General features: G+C 46.0%; 1 protein-coding gene across 1 annotated transcript in view; it reads right to left on the minus strand.

Annotated features, from left to right (window-relative positions):
- The window catches only part of C20H17orf67 (chromosome 20 C17orf67 homolog), a 33,201-nt gene that overhangs the window by 13,117 nt on the left and 3,344 nt on the right, over nucleotides 1–16,740 (minus strand). Inside the window, exons 2-3 of the mRNA XM_036836862.1 lie at nucleotides 10,843–10,920; nucleotides 9,772–9,872 (exon numbers count right to left, since the gene is read on the minus strand). Coding sequence (XP_036692757.1) covers nucleotides 9,772–9,872; nucleotides 10,843–10,897 — 156 coding nt within the window. The 5' untranslated portion in view covers nucleotides 10,898–10,920. The remainder of the gene's footprint in view (nucleotides 1–9,771; nucleotides 9,873–10,842; nucleotides 10,921–16,740) is intronic.

Below are 16,740 nucleotides of genomic sequence, written 5' to 3' on the forward strand. Positions count from 1 at the left end.
ACAAGTGGCAGGAAATGGGACACAATGGTGGCTTAGGGCTGGTCTGTCTCCCAGGCCAAGATACTTGGCCCTTATCGTATAAGCAGTGGGGAGCCAAAGAGGTTTTTGTTTTGTTATATTTTAAAAAGTATTTATTCAGCTGCTGCTTTGTAAAAAACAAGAAGAATGAGAGCCAATGTCATCACTCAGGCACTGTGCTTTGCATGCCTTCTCTCACAGTAAGTCTCTGAGGTAGGTTTGATTATCATATCCCATTTTATAGATAAGAAAACTGAGACTTACAGAGTTTAAGCAACCTGGCCAGGATGTGATAGCCAGTAAGTGGTGAGCTGGGATTCAGACTCAGCACTCTGCTGCCCCACTCTTAAACCCTCTCCTCTGTTGTTTTTGGTGAAAACTACACATACATTTATTAAAAATAAAAAACTGAATGTCCTGAATTGAATAATGTCCCCCAAAATTTCATGTCCACCTGAATCCTGTGAATGTGGTCTTATTTGGAAACAAGGTCACACTGGAGTAGGGTAGGCCCTAAATCCAAAGACTAGCATCCTTAGAAAAAGGAAATTTGGACACAGGGACACACAGGGAAGAAGGCCATGTAAAGACAGATGCAGAGATTGGAGTAATGTAGCTACAAGCCAAGAAATGCCAAAGATTGCCAGCAACCACCAGAAGCTAGGAGAGAAGCATGGGACAGATACTCCCTCCAAGCTCCCAGAAGGAATCAACCTTGCCAGCTCCTTGATTTCAAACTTCTAGCCTCCCAAACTGTGAGAGAATAAATTTCTATTGTTGGACTTCCTTGGTGGTCCAGTAGTTAAGACTCTGCACTTCCACTGCAGTGGGTGCAGTTTCGATCCCTGGTGGGGAAACTAAGATCCCACACACTGCCCGGCACGACCATCAAAAATTAATTAATTAATTAATAGATAGATAGATAAATAAATAGATTTATATTGTTTCAAGCAATCCAGTTTGTGGTACTTTGTCATGGCAGCCTTAAGAAACTAATATACTAAGTAATAGCAAAAAGCATGAAAATAAAAAGTATAAATTTGTCCCAAATTTTATCATGGAGAAAATAATGTCATTATTGTTTGACAACATGTCTCCATATACATATGAAGATAGAAGAGGAGATAGGATTTCTTTCCATTTTGAAAGTTGTCCACACAAAACTTTCATAATATCAAGTGTTGACAAGAGTACAGGGATCTAGGTGTTCTTATACACACTACTGGTGCGAGTTGGTAAGTCAGTTTGACAATTTGGCAGTACCCATTTCAGCTGGAAGTACGTAGACCCTCTGACTCAGAAATTTCATTTCTTATCACTGAACTCTGCAAAACACACATGTGTACAAGGATCTTCATCATTGGAAATAAGTAAAATGGCCATTGTTCCAGGAAGGGCTAAATAAATAAGTTGTAATATGTCTCAGTCCATTCGGGCTGCTATAACCTGAAATACCACAAACTGGGCAGCTTATAAACAGCAGAAATTTATTTCTCACAGCTCAGAAGGTGGAAGTCCAAGATCAGGGTACCAGTACGAGTGGGTGAGGGCTCTCTTTCAGGTCACAGACTTCTCGTTGTATCTTCACGTGGCTGGTGGGACTAGAGAGCTTTGGGGGCGCCTCTTTTATAAGGGTGCTAATCCCATTTACAATCCACGAGAGCAGAGCCCTCATGGCCTAAGTACCTCCCAAAGGCCCCACCCCTTAATACCATCACTTGCGAGTTAAGATTTCAACATATGAATTTGGGGTCGGGGGGCACACAAACGTTCGGACCATAGCATAATACATTTACCCTATGCTTCAATTTAAAATGAGCTAGAACAAGACGTATTATTGAGTGAAAAAAAGCAAGTTACAGAATAAACGCAACACTGCTTTCCACATAGCCTGAACTACATCAGTGAAGGGACAAGCAAGCCTGACACATTCAAGGCGCAACGAGGAGGCCAGCATGGCTGGAACGGCGGCAGGGGTGGGGGGGGGGCGGGGATGAGATGCAGGTAGAGGCCAAGGAGGGAGCAGAGGGAGTGGACAGACCTCTAGGGCCTCGTAGGCCACTATAGGACCATGGATGTTTTTGGAGTAAGGCAGGAGGTCATCGGAAGGTTTTGAGCAGGAGAAAGATGGGATCCGGTTTACGTTTTTAAGAACTCACTATTGGGCTTCCCTGGTGGCGCAGTGGTTGAGAATCTGCCTGCTAATGCAGGGGACACGGGTTCGAGCCCTGGTCTGGGAAGATCCCACATGCCGCGGAGCAACTAGGCCCGTGAGCCACAACTACTGAGCCTGCGCATCTGGAGCCTGTGCTCCGCAGCAAGAGAGGCCATGATAGTGAGAGGCCCGCGCACCGCGATGAAGAGCGGCCCCCGCTTGCCGCAACTAGAGAAAGCCCTCGCACAGAAACGAAGACTCAACACAGCCATAAATTAATTAATTAATTAATTAATTAATTAATTAATTAATTAAAACAAAAAAAGAACTGACTATTGCTGCTCTGCTGAGAACAGGTGCAGAGGGATCTAGAGAGGAAGAGGGAGGCAGGGTAAGAGAGTATTGCTCAGTCCACTCTAGGCGCTGGGGTGGTGGCAGGGGAGGGTGAGAAGTGGTCAGATTCTGGATTTGGGGCCTCTGCAACTAGGAGGAGGTGGCCCCCCTTACCCCAACGTGGAAGGCAAGGGCAGGGCTGGTGTAAGGCAACAATCTGGAATTCCTCTTGAGGCTGTTAAGTCCGAGGTGCTGGTTAAATGTTCCAGTGCAGACAGCCAAGTGGACAGTTGTGTGAGGGAGCTCACAGACAGAGTCCAGGCTAGAGACACGAGTGTGTGGCCATCAGCACAGAGGTGATATTTAAGCTCGGGGACTAGAAAAGGCAGAGAGCAGAGCCCTGGGATGCTCTGACATTTAAAGGACCGTCAAGGGCTAAGAACCCAGCAAAGGAAACTGAGCAGCAAAAACCACAAAGCAGGAGGAGAAACCAGGAGCCAGGGGTCCTGGAAAACAGGAATCCACATGAGCAGAGCGCCCAGAGGAAGGGAGAGGGATCCTTGTGTCAAAACAAAACAAGTGCAGGCTGGTTCCCAGTCCCCAGGACGCCAGGAGCTGAGGCTAAGAGCCACTTCTCTGGGACAGCATTTCTTAAACTTAAATGTGCACCTCGGTCACCCAGCCTTGGGGTCCAGATCCGCCTTCAGGTGTGGCGAGGAGCCTGAGGCTCTGGGCTACCAAGTGAAGCCCAGCGGCCGGGCTGGGGACCACTTTTTGAGTTGCAAGAGTTCAGCCCTGAAAATCAACAGAAGCACAGTCATGACTGAGGACACATTCCAGGGAAAGCTCAGGATTCTTTTTCCTAGCTTCTTCCCTCTAACCACAAGCCCAGCCCTTCTTCTCACACAGCCCTGTCTTCATCAGATTCTCAGATTGTTTCTCCTCCATTAGGATCTTGAGGCTTTGTTACAAGCTCTTCTAACATGATGTCTTCACAAACTGAAGTCCTAAGTCCTAGAGTAGTAAATGAATTCAGCTGAGACCCGAATGTCTCCAGATGGGGTGTCCCCACATGAATCCCAGGCTTCCTGGAGTGCCCATCCCACTCCTGTGACATCTAGAACCCAATTCCCCAAAAGCTCTGAAGGTCTGGGACTCGTGTTTCTCCACCACTGCAGCGTCCAGATCTGAGTGATTACCTTCCTCTTTCGTCAGCTCCCTTCAGCACACACCTGCCATCTGTCATTCCCCCAAAGAACCACTAACACAAGGTTGCTGTGCATAGCAGACTTTTCCTACGGTTTGGAGGCCGCAGAGGGGAGTCACAGCACAGAGCTGAGAACAAGTTCTAACTCAATGTCAAGGCGTTGCCATAAAATAAATGCGTCAGCTATTTCCTGCCACAGGGAATCTGTCAGGTCTGGGCCCTCTCTACCTCCCCACCTGCCCCCTCTCTCTGACCCTTGCTCACATCCCCCAGCTCTGGGCCTTTTATCCTCTTCCTCCCCGGCTGCCTCCATGCACTCAGAACCCCTCCTGCTTTCTTCCCCGGAGCCAGGTCTCCTCTTCCTCTCTCCCCCCATCCTCACTGAGGCCCCACCTTTCTCCATCAAGGGTGCCAGCAAGGTGTTCCCACTCCTCTGGGGTGGAAGCCAGCCCTCCCCACAATGCAGGGCACACCAGCGATCTTTTCAATGCGTTATCCACCACACAGTCAAAAAAGAACGGTTGTTGCCATGAATAGGCAGGATATAAGCTGTCAAAACGGTCCAGTCCCTTGCATGTGTGGGCACAGCTTGTCTGAACCTGTTTCTGAAACACCTATCATCCCGCAGAAGCCAACATCTGCCAATATTAAAGCCAAGTGTCAAGAATATAACATTGTTTTATAGATACTCCTGAGGAGAGACTACAGCAAATCTTCATGTGTGCTTTCATTTTGAATTCTTAATACCTCCCCAAAGCACCATCCATTTACTCTCGTCAACGGCCTCTCCCCTCTCTGAAAGGGTTTTCTTCCGCTCAGTCCCTCAGAGGGGAGAAGCGAAATGAAATAACCCACCCGGTCATCCCTCGGTAATTCTGAGTTAGTGGAGTCGCAAAGCTCAGCTCCCGAGGGCACACGCATTCCCAGAGATCACTACCTCTACTCATCCGTCCCAGCCCACCTGTCTGTCTCCAGGCTGCCATGGGAAGGAGGTACAATAACATGTCCAAAAATGTAATTTCCCATGTCCCATGTATAATGGTAACTGAAGGCCAGCGTTCAAGAGGCTGTGTCCTGAGCCTCTAAACGGCTCCTGCACGCCAGCCCTAATCACATCATTCCCCCACTTCAAATCCCTTGGTGGCTCCCACTGAGTACAGAACGAAAGTCCCCTCCACTATGACAGCCAGGTCCTTCCGACCTGGCCCCGAGAGGACCTTCTGTGCCCGTCACCCATCATCCCATAAATCCCAGACACTCAAGTGAAGGTCAAAAGAGAGGAAACTGGAATCCAGAGCTTCTGAAAAAATTATCCTGCAAGGCCTTTTCCAAAACACACATGCACACACAGAATCATACACACACCCATACACAAACGCTCACATACACACACACACACACCCTCACACATGTACAGTCACACACACATACATATCCTCACACACACACCCTCACATACATATATATCCTCATACATGCACAGTCACACACAAACCTTCATACACACTCACACACACAATCCACACATACACGCAATATGTACCATCCTGAACACACAGGACGGTGTGTCCATCTCTAGCAAAGGGATATGTAAGCAGATGGTTTGCACAAAGAAAGAAGGAGAGTAGAAGGTGGTCTCGGCAAGAGGCAAAGAGCAGGGAAGGGTGGTTCCCTTGGCCAGAGGTCCCACTTCATGGCCTCCTGGTGACCTGCTGACAAACGTGGGGTCACTGCGTCCAACGCTTACATTCAGCAGTGATGCAGGCTGGGATGGTTGTGACATCTGTCAGCCGCTCAGATAAAAGGGGTGAATCGAAACAGGGTCCTACTGTATAGCACAGGGAACTACATTCAATATCCTGTGATAAACCATAATGGAAAAGAATATGAAAAAGAATATATATATATATATAAATGAGTTATATATATATATAAATGAGTCACTTTGCTGTACAGCAGCAATTAACACAACATTGTAAATCAACTGTACTTCAATAAAAAATACTGCAATTTTTTTAAAAGGGGGTGAATTGCTTCTTTTTATACAACAAGTGATTCGTATTATTCATCTTGCTCTCAGTAAATCCCTTAAAAGGAAAAGTCAACAACAAGCCACAAGGGGGAACCAGGTCAGACAGCAAGTGCAGGAGGCCGGGTGCATGGCAGCAGGAGGAGGGGAGGCCCTGGTGTTTGAGAAGGATGCCTGCACAAGCCCCGCCAGGGCCTCTAGATAAACCCCTCTGGCCCTCACCAAGTCCACAGCCGGCTGCCAGGGCTCTTCCTCCCAGTTGCTGACTGGCACCAAGAACCCGGTCGTCCTGAAGCTCTAGCCAGACCCTCATATTCTACATGAGACCTGGGATGAACCTTCCAGTCAGACTCTGGGTCAGACTCTGCATTTTACAGAGAAAACTGGGTTCCTGGAAAAGGAAGGGACTCATCCTCGTTCTAAAGCCCAAAGTCCACAGCCAGTTTGTGCAGAACACCGCCTGGAATCACACTGAGGGGGAACTCTCTTCCCACCTTGCCCACCGCTGCACTGCCTGCAAACTCCGCATCCTTCAAGCCTCAGCTCGGCGGTGCCTCCTCCAAGAAGCCTGACCAGCCTCTGTCCTCCTTCCGGTTGGAGCTTGAAGGCCCTCTCCTCAGACCCCGTGTGCCAGATAACCTTGTTAGAGGACTGGAAACAGGCTGGAATGCTCTGGCTCGTCCGTCGCCATGCAGTGGACACAAGCATCTCAAACGAACGAAGAACGTCTAGTCTATGTCCTCAGTGCCTGGTGCTCGGCAGGGCACAGTCGAGGTAAAGTATAATTAAGTGCCCATCTTGGTCAGCAAGGAGTGCTCTCTGATCGACCATCTGACCCTCTCACTCTCTCTCTCTCTGACCTGCATCTGAACAACTATCCCATCTACTCTCCAGACCCTCAGCTCAACACTCAGCTAAATGCATTCCCAACCGGACCACGGGAGCTGCTGTTACCCATGGCGGGTCTCCCCCAGAAGGCTTGGCCCACTGGTTCTCAGCTTCGGTTGCACATTGATGCCACCTAGGAGGCTCTCACCCCCCTCCCCCATGCCTAGGCCACACCGCAGGGCACCCCTCTGTGAGGGGGACCCAGGCATCAGATTTTTAACCTCCCCATTTGGTTCCAGCATGTGGCCAAGGTTAAGAAACATGCTCCTAAGAAAAATGTGATTCCAGAAACTATGTGTTGGTTCCGCCAGTACCGTGTGTGGGTGGATGTATGACAGTGCGAGAGACACGCAGAGTGACACACGCAGTAAAAGAGAAAGAGGCTGTCCATCATCATAGACAGTGTTCCTCACCCCCGGCACTATTACATTTCAGGCCAGATCATTTTTGTTGTGAGAGCTGCCCTGTGCATTGTAGGATGTTTAGCAGCATTCCTGACCTTAACCCATTAGATGCCAATAGCAAACCCTCCTCCCACCAGGTGTGACAACCAAAAACGTCTCCAGACATTGCCAGATGTCCCCGGGGCGGGGGAGCAAAATCACCCCTGGATGAGAACTACAGGTATAGACTAGCCGCCAAATAACTTATTGTATATTTATGTTCACATTTCAACTGTAGGTCACACAGGCATTTTTCCAAACTTGACTGAGTGGCTGAGGATTCTGGACACAGGTCAGTGTCTTTGTGACGGACATACAGGACTGTACCATACACGGGATGGGTGGGAAATGGTGGGTGAGTCTAGAGAGAATCACAGAAACTAGACCAGGCAGGTTCAAGGCAGCTGAGTCAGTGGTGGTCAAGCCTATAAAAGATGACCAAAACCAACAAAACCCAAAAAGCCAGATATTCAGTAAAATAGCAACACCAGAGGCAAGCAGAGGGTTGTCACAGACGAAGGCAGGTGATGACCAGGAGCCAGGAAGAGGGAAATGGTCAGAGAAGGAGCTCTTGGAAGTTCTGGGCAGGGAAGGACCACACCAAGCAGCGTTTGGGGATAAAGTGTAGCACGGTGTGTAGCTGGCATGGGGGGAGGAAGGAAGCTGGGGGCGGAAGCGGAGCCGTAACACCCACACCCACATGCTGCCTGATGCCTAAACCACTCCAGTCCCTGCCCAGGCCGCCGTTCCGCAACCAGAGCTCAGGGCAGCCAGGGCCAGATGCTGGCAGAGGAAACAGCCAGCCAACTCTGGAGCTGAGCAGAGCCTGTCTCCTGAGCACCTGGAGGGGCCTTGCTGCTTCAGAGCCCCTTGAACCAGCCTCCCACAGCCTCCGGGCCCCCGAGGAAGAGCCTCTGGAACGGCCCCTCCAGACATCACCCCAAAAGAGCAAAGAGCCAGTTGGAGCTCCCCAGGGACCCTCGAGCCAGGCATCCTGCTCCCCATTGGCTCCCTCACCATCCACCCCGCCCCTTCCCAACCCTCATCCCCCGTGCTGGAGGCTTGGTTTCCCCCAATATCCCCTCACATTCCTTCTCATCCCCTCGGGATCCTCTGTCTCTGCCCACCTCTGAGCCCTGGTGTGCTCAGACTTCAATCCTGGGCCTCCTCTAAATGCATCTCAAACCGTCTGTCTAAAACCCGACTGTGCACTCCCCCATTCGAGACATCCTTTGATTGTCCTCTACTGAACACAAGGTAAAGTCCAACGTACCCGAACCCTTCCTGCTCTTGCACCGGCCCGCCTCCCAGCCCCCTTCTACCTGTGTGTGGAGATTCCAGCCACCTCTGACTTCTCCTACCAAGGAGAACAAAGCCACGTCCACCCTGAACAGCCTGAATCGCTTGCTTGTTGCTAAGCCATTCTGTGAAACAGTGATTTGCTGATTCTTTTGTGTCTGCCACCAACTCTGAGCAGAAACCCAGGTGACTGTCTGCAGCCTCGCCCCCCCTCCCCCTGTCCCCGCTACTTAATACTCAAAGGAGTTGTTACTGCTTGCTGAGTACTATTTTAAGTGCCTTACTAGGAATTACTTTATTTTATTCTCATAAAGTAGTTGTTTCATGCTCTTATAATAATATTATAGAAATATAAGTAATAATATTGTTTACCCCCTTTTCATAGTCGAGAGTACTGAGGTACAGAAATGTGAGGAGACTTCTTCAAAGTTATATAGTTTGAAAATGGGGAGATTCAAACCGGGACAGTCTGCCCACAGCCAGTACTCTTCACCACCGTGCGACCCGGCATCATACTGAGAGACTTTGAAATGAACTAATCCAACTACCCCCATGATTCTGCAGGGAGCAAAGGCCAGTACTGCTGCACATCCTCTGGGCCTCAACACAGAGATGCAATGAACAGAGGGTGGGCATGCGGCCCAGCTGATGTGGGCACAGGTGGGAGACCAGCCTTGACCACAGACATGGCTTCACAGACATGCTGACTCTGCCTGGGTCCCGGCTACTTACCTTCACCTGAGTGGGGTAAGAATACCAGGAATGTCAGCACTTCTGTCATGGGAGGGAGAGACAAGCCGGGCCCGAACTGGCCTGAGGCCAGGGTGGCAGGGTCTAGTAGCACCCACCACAAGTCACAGAATGAAGGCAGGGGAGGGTGCCCTGGTTCAGAAAGACCAGGTGGATTCCACAAACCTACAGGGCAGAGCTGAGGCCAAAGACCAAACTCAGAGGCACAAGGTGAGGGTGGAGCCTGGTGGCAGCAGGGGCAGAGATTCCACCTACCCAGACAGAGCATCACTAGCCGGGGACGCTGGTCCAGCTTGCCCGGCACCCAAGGGAAGAGGGAGAAGATGGGGTTGGCACCAGCCTCAGGGCACAGCTCCCTAGCAACCCGTTCAGGGGAGCCACCCAGCCGCCCACACGGGATTCTGGACTCCCACCATCAGCCCCACTGTTTCCACTTTAAATACTGTTCGAACAGTAGGGGAGCAGAGCTGGCACCTCCGGAGAAGAAAAGGCGTGAATAAGAAGGTGAGATCACCTTACACCTGAGACTCTACAGAACCTTCATCCAGCACCCATGCTGGGCTGGGACCAGCATCTCATTTGGTTTCATAATGAACAAGCATTCAAATGATCTCTCTCTCCCTTCAAAGAGCCAGAGCCCGGAACTCACCCACATGGGTTCATCAGGGAACCCGGGTTTGCTCGGCCTGTCCTGGCGCCGGGATCTCAGGACCTGTTTGGCCCGCTTTTCCGTCAGAATCGGGGAGGCCTCTGAAAAAGTCAGGAAGGGACCTTAGGGACTCTCAGACACACGCATCCATGCTCCATCTCACCGTCCAAGGCGAAGCATTTGCAAGTCCAATTTGGGTCAACGCACAAAAGTTCTTTCAAAGGGACCTGTCCCAAAGGACGTGGCATTCCAGAGGGCTCAGAGGGGAATTTTTAACTGTTTCTAATATGGTTAACTCAGAGTAAACGCTGCACAACTGAAGCATATTTACCTGCTGCCGCCATGGCTCATTCCTCTAAAAGTGGCCGTTAATTTAATGAACATGTTTCTTTAAACATATTTTCTTCAGTTCTCTGGTCAGTGTGTTTATTGTCCCTCAGGGTTGCTTTGGTGGGATTCTTTTAAATCCTCAATACACTAAATCAAGTTTAAGTTGTTATTAGAAAATTCCCCCATGACAATAAGATTATATTAAACTTGATAAGCACCCACGATCCCTCAAAGAAAATATTATAATTAAAGTTAAGTCAAGTTTTGATAATCACACACAAACTCTAAAAGATACTATTATAATAAAAGTATATCAAGGGAATTCTCTGGCGGTCCAGTGATTAGGACTCCTGCTTTCACTGCAGTGGGCCTGAGTTCAATCCCTGGTTGGGGAACTAAAATCCCACAAGCCACGCAGCGTGGCCAAAAAAAAAAAAAGGAAAAAAGAAAGTATATCAAATTCTGATGATCTCAGATAAACTCTAAAAGATGGTATCCTTGAAGATTTATCAGCATTTTTGAGAATTAGTGTTCAATATGTTTAAAGATTAAAAAAATAATTTATCCCTAATTATACCAATTCCAGGAGCCTGCTCTGAGGAAGAAAAAAAAAAAGAAGCATTGAATTATTATACATTACATATTATTTGAAATTTTGAAAAAATACTTTAAAAATATAAAATAGACTTATTCCAGTTTATCTTGTCAGCATAGAAATAGGTTTCGGGAGTTAATGCTCACCTGAGAAGAAAATCAGTAAGGTGAGAGACAGCACAAGCACAAATAACCTCTTCATCCTGCCTTGATCCCTCTCTCCGCCTGTTACAGAATGAATCCCCCCCGTCAAAGAGCCAGCCTACTTGAAGAAAGCCACATCCGGCCCAAAGGCTGTTTATGCTTTGACTAACAGCACTCACAGCATGATGCTAAACGCATCTGACGCTAAATTTTCAGTATGATCACGAAAATATTTTCCTCTGAATTCCTATAAATTTTCATCCTGAGGAAGGAAATTATCCGTCATAAAACTTTTGGAGCTTGAATTTGACAAAGCAACACATGACAACCATTTCATTTAAATAGATATGTCTATATATACATCACGGAGTAGTTTGTGTTTATCTGTAGCTTCTGTAGTTTGTGCTCCTACTGTTTCATTGAGAATTAATCACCTGTCACATTTACATATTTTATGACATTTTTCCAAAACCCATTCACTAATCCATTTTGACCTCCCCAGTAATTTCAGAAATTAGCAGGGAAATTAGCAAGGAGCCTAATGAGGGGAAAAATTTTTTTTCAGCTGACCTTGAACCCAGATAGACCAGGGTTCATGCCCAGGCTTCCCCTCTTTCTAGCAACATAACCTTCGGTCAATCACTTATCCTTTCTGAACTTCAGTTTCCTCTCCTGTACAAAGGGAATAACAGTACCTACCACGTGGGGTGTGATTAAGGATGAGGGATAAGGGATGAGATGCATGGCTCATCTTCATTTTACAAGTAAGGAAGTGGGGTTCAGAGAGGTGAAATGATGTCCAAGTTCACACATTTTGCTGAAGTTGAGCCAAATTCTTCTGTTTTTAAAGCCTGGTGCTCTTCCCATTATGCCCCAAAAGGGCCTTGTGCAATAAGTCAGTAATACTGTAAGCAGCCTTACTCCACGCTTAAGTTTATTTTTATAAAGATAATAAAATCTCAATAAGCTGAAGTCTTTTTAAATTCAAATCACCAATATATATTACATAAATTATTAAATATATTATAAAAATATGTGTGGAAGGCATGTGGCATTTATTGGGATAAAATTCTCAGTTCAGAGAAATGATCTGATGTTTCTGTAGTTACTTTGCCAGCTCAAAAGAAAACAACCCCCTATCGGTGGTTGCCCAAGTTTATGCTAATGTTGTGTAACTGATATTAAACTTAAGTGTTCTGCCCATTCTGCTGGTATAAAAATAGTCTGAACCGACTGTTATCAAGGAAGAAAAAATCATGCATTGTTAGCAAAGTTACCTCATATGTTAATTTGCTCAAAATTAGATGTTTGGTTTTATGTACTCTGTAGCTATTAACATCCTTCTGTTCTCATACAGTTTTCAATAACTGAGAAATTTTAGGAGCACTATTTTAGGAATATACATTTGTCACACGAAGCATCTTGGTTTTTTATGTGCATTGTCAAGTTTTTTATTCCTTTTATTCTTTGTGGTTGGAACAAACACTAACTGCATTGTTTAGTTATATCAAATAAACATCTTCTATGGACCAGAAAAAAAATTTATGCCTAGCTAGAAATTTCTAATGTATCCAATGTAAATTCAGTATAAAAGTATTTTTTAATTTGGTAACTGTTGTCTATATCAGCACTGTCCAATAAAATCATAATGTGAGTCATATGGACTACTTCTGTGGCTGGACTACTCCAAGTAGTCCAGCCACATAAGTTAAATTTTTCTGGTAGCCACATTTTTTAATAGTAAAAAAACAGGTAAAACTTTTAAAATTATATTTTATTTAACATGAAACATTTTTTAAAATTATATTTTGTTTAACATGAAATATGCAAAATATTATTGTTTCAACATGTAATCAAGATAAAAGTACTAATCAGATATTTTACATTCTTTTTTTTTGTACAAAGTCTTTAAAACCTGGTGTGTATTTTATACTTGCACATTTCAAGTGCTCAGTAACCACATGTGGCTAGTGGCTACCACACTGAACAGTGTGGGTCCAGATTCTTCCATCTCTCTTGCCACTACCAGAGTCTAGGTTACCGCTACTTCTCACTCAGCCTCCTGCAGCAGGCTCCCAACTGGTCTCCCAGCTTCCCTCACTGTTTGCTTCAATCCATTCTCCATGCAGCAGTAATGATGGTCTTCTTGAAACAGAAATACAAAATATAAAGTGGACCTCATCACTTCCCTGCTTACAAATCTTTCTTTATCTTCCCACTGGGTTCAGAACAGAATCAGAATCCCTATCATGCACTACAGGACCCTGTGTTATCTGGGACTGTGGTTCTTTCCAACCCCACTCCAAGCGCACCCCTCCAGCTCATGCCAATCCAGCTACACTTCGTTACTTTCAACTTAACAAGCTCTTTCCCACCCAGGATCTTTGCACATGCTCTTCCTCCCTCTTTTAATGACTGGATTCTTCTCAGTCTTCAGGTTTCAATTTGTAATTTCTCTTGCTCAAGCAAGCCTGTCTTTACCAGCATACTTAATGAAGGTTCCCTGCCACCCCACCACCAGCATGACTCTCTACCTCACAGCACTCCCCGTAATGGGTAAATGTTGTCTTTGTTTACTTTTTAAAATCTGTCTCCTCCACTGGACCGTAAGCTCTAGGTAAGCTTATGTTACTTTATTTTTTTAATATTGTTTCTAATATTCTCCAATTATTTATTTATTTATTTTCGGCTGTGTTGGGTCTTTGTTGCTGCGCACAGGCTTTCTCTAGTTGTGGCGAGCTGGGGCTACTCTTCGTTGCGGTGCGCGAGCTTCTCATTGCGGTGGCTTCTCTTGTTGTGGAGCACAGGCTCTAGGCGCGGGGGCTTCAGTAGTTGTGGCTCACGGGCCCTAGAGCGCAGGCTCAGTAGGTATGGCGCACGGGCTTAGTTGCTCCGTGGCATGTAGGATCTTCCCAGACCAGGGATTGAATACGTGTCCCCTGCATTGGCAGGCGGATTCTTAACCACTGCACCACCAGGGAAGTCCCGTGTTACTTTTCTAATTAAAAAAAAAAAAAGAGAGAGAGAGAGAGAAAGAAAAGGGAACCTCGGGTGGACAGGAGAAGTGAGACTGGAGAAAGCCTGTATCCCACCCTGGGATGCTGGTTCAAGGTCTCAGGTGGAGAGGACCCCTCAGGTGTGATACTGGCAGGGTCATTCAAATACCTTTCAGGTGGGCTCTGGAGATATCATCTCAAAAGGGGGAACTATAGCAAAACTGAAAGAGCAAGGTAACCTGATTGTGAGTGTCACTCTGGTGGGGAGAATTCTCTTCTACCTGCCTATGCTCCTTTCTAGGGAAAGTGTCAGCCAGATCAATTAGGTGAGTCAACAGGGCTCACAGTAGAAGACACAATTCCCAAAAAATCCACAAGGTGGCAGAGTAGAGAGAAGAACCTGGGACAACCAAGGTCAGGGGAAAGACACTTCAGGCCACCAACATTCACCATTCCAAAAGTTGACAAGAATACCAGGGAATCCACTGGAGGTGGAGAGAGGTGGCACTGCAGTGCCTCAGACTATTTTCCTAGGATTTTAATTGATCTGAAGGTCCTCATCAGATACTGAGACATGGGAAAGCTACATTACCAATTTGACAACATTTAAGAATATATAAAGGAAGAGTGCTACCACCCATATCACAGCACCTTGACATAACTGATATTTTCATTCATGTGGGTTTCCCATCTCTTTTAAAAAGAAATTCTTAAATGTTTAAAGATCAGTGATAAAGCCGACACCATCAAGCTCTCAACACCATCACACTTCATACTCTTTCAATAGGATAAGACAGTGATTTCAAATTCTGTGAGCTAAAGAAACTTCAGAAACAAGGGAACATCTGTGTTTTTTTTTTCTATAGAAAGCTGCTGAATCTGTCTCAAGAGAATTATAATGTGTCCACATTCTTTAGGCCCAGAGCCAATAAAATAAATTCTAACATTCCTTTTTGCAGTTGTTTTCTTTTTTATTATTAGTTTTTTTGGCTCCCTTTCCCACTAGACTATAAACTCTATATTTTTACCATGTACATATAATTGTTGTATACTATTCATAACAGTACCTCCATAAATCTCATGTGTACCTACCCACACGTTAATTTACAGGCACACTGTGTGGGCAGATGTTAGGTTTGGGTTAGGTAGATTGAATTATTAGCACCAGTTCTTCACCATCACCACTGCACATCTATGCTCTTCACCATATGACTTTACAGTCCTGCCCCTTAACTTTGGGCCCAACCACGTGACTTGCTCTGGACAATGGGATGGTAGCAGACATGACACAAACAGAGGCGGGAAATATGTTTGCACAGTTAGGTGTACCCTCTTGCATTTTGCAGCCATTGCTACAAAAAGAGCTTCCCCCAGACAGCTGCCATCCTTCAAGCTGGGTCTCAGAATTAACTCACATGGAAAGTGTCTACACAGATGTGCAGCCTCCAGCAGACCCACCCAGCCCAGCCTCATTCAGCTGACCTCCAGCTACCACCACCTGTAGCAGAGCCTCCCATTAACCTGCAGACCCTTAAGACTAAATGATTGTTATTTCAAGCCACTGAGCTAGGAGCACTTTGTTACACAGCACTACTCTGACAACAGATAACTGATACACGGGGTATAATGGGATGGTCAGCGTGTCCAAATCTGGGTGCTTTTGGGTCTAAGTTAATAATAGGGTCCTGCCAGATGCTTCATTCAAAAGTGAATGAATATCTGCTGTGTGGGCTGAGTGATATAATGGTCCAGATTGTGGGCTGCAGAGTTATCAATAGAGCTGGGCTTGAATCCTGGCTCTGAAACTTATTATCTGTGTCACACTGAAGCTGTGTGACATTGGGCCCATTTCATTACTATCCAAATCACTGTTTACTCACTATTAAAAAAGAATAATAATTATAATAAAACTTACATCTTAAGGTGTTTTGAGACTTTAAAGAGAAAGTGTATGTAAAGTACTTGACAGATATAGTAACTAATACCTGGAAACTATTGTTATTACTGTTTTATTATTATTCCTCCTTCTCTGTGAAATCATTCTTCTTTATATTTGCATACCCTCCCCATTCTCAGACACATGATAGAAAGCCTGTAAAAAAATTTTTAATGACCAAATGATATCGAGATTAACCAAACACATCTTAAGATAATTTTATATACTGTTGAAATAAAAATACATCTTCATTAGAAAATAAAATATGGCCCCTTTTAAGTGTGAGTTGCTTTCCCCTGCTCTGTCTCCACACCCCACGCCCTGAGTTTCTTTTCACATGTCCTCAGTCCTGCTACACAAACACACACCTTCCTCTTTGGAGCAGCAATACAATGGTAAGACGGTTTAGCCTTGGACAGGGCCCTTTCCAGCCTGCTGCATGCTTCCCCGAGCAGGCTATAATTTCTGCTCTGGGCCAGGACGTTGGCCTCAACTTACATCTGCCCAGCAGGTAAGGATGGCCAAGGTCTCACCAGGTCCCTGACGACTATTGCCAGGCTTCTCTCCAGCCTAAACAGGAATGACCAAGGCATTGGCAAAGGTGTAGTAATATAAGATGGTACAAATAAATACATGAGGGATGGAGCATGGACTGAATAACTCGTGAAACCACCTCTAAAGCTACTGTCATATTTCATTGAGGAAAAGGGCTAAGCCTGTAACTGGAAGAGAAAAGCTCCAATTCTTCTGGAGAGAAAAATACTGAAATATGTGTTGTTTTTCTCTGTGGGATTTCAGTTGTAATGACAAGCTTGAGGGATTAAGAGACACTCTAGCAGCGGTTCTCAAATCTTAAGGTGCCTAAGAGTCACCGGGAGGATCACCAGACATCTGAGAAAGCCTCTGACATGGAACATGAAGACAAAAGAAACTACAGGAAAAAGCAACTTGAGGCAATCACAGATCAGG

This window comes from Balaenoptera musculus, chromosome 20 (genome assembly GCF_009873245.2).
Source record: "Balaenoptera musculus isolate JJ_BM4_2016_0621 chromosome 20, mBalMus1.pri.v3, whole genome shotgun sequence".
Taxonomy (NCBI): domain Eukaryota; kingdom Metazoa; phylum Chordata; class Mammalia; order Artiodactyla; family Balaenopteridae; genus Balaenoptera; species Balaenoptera musculus.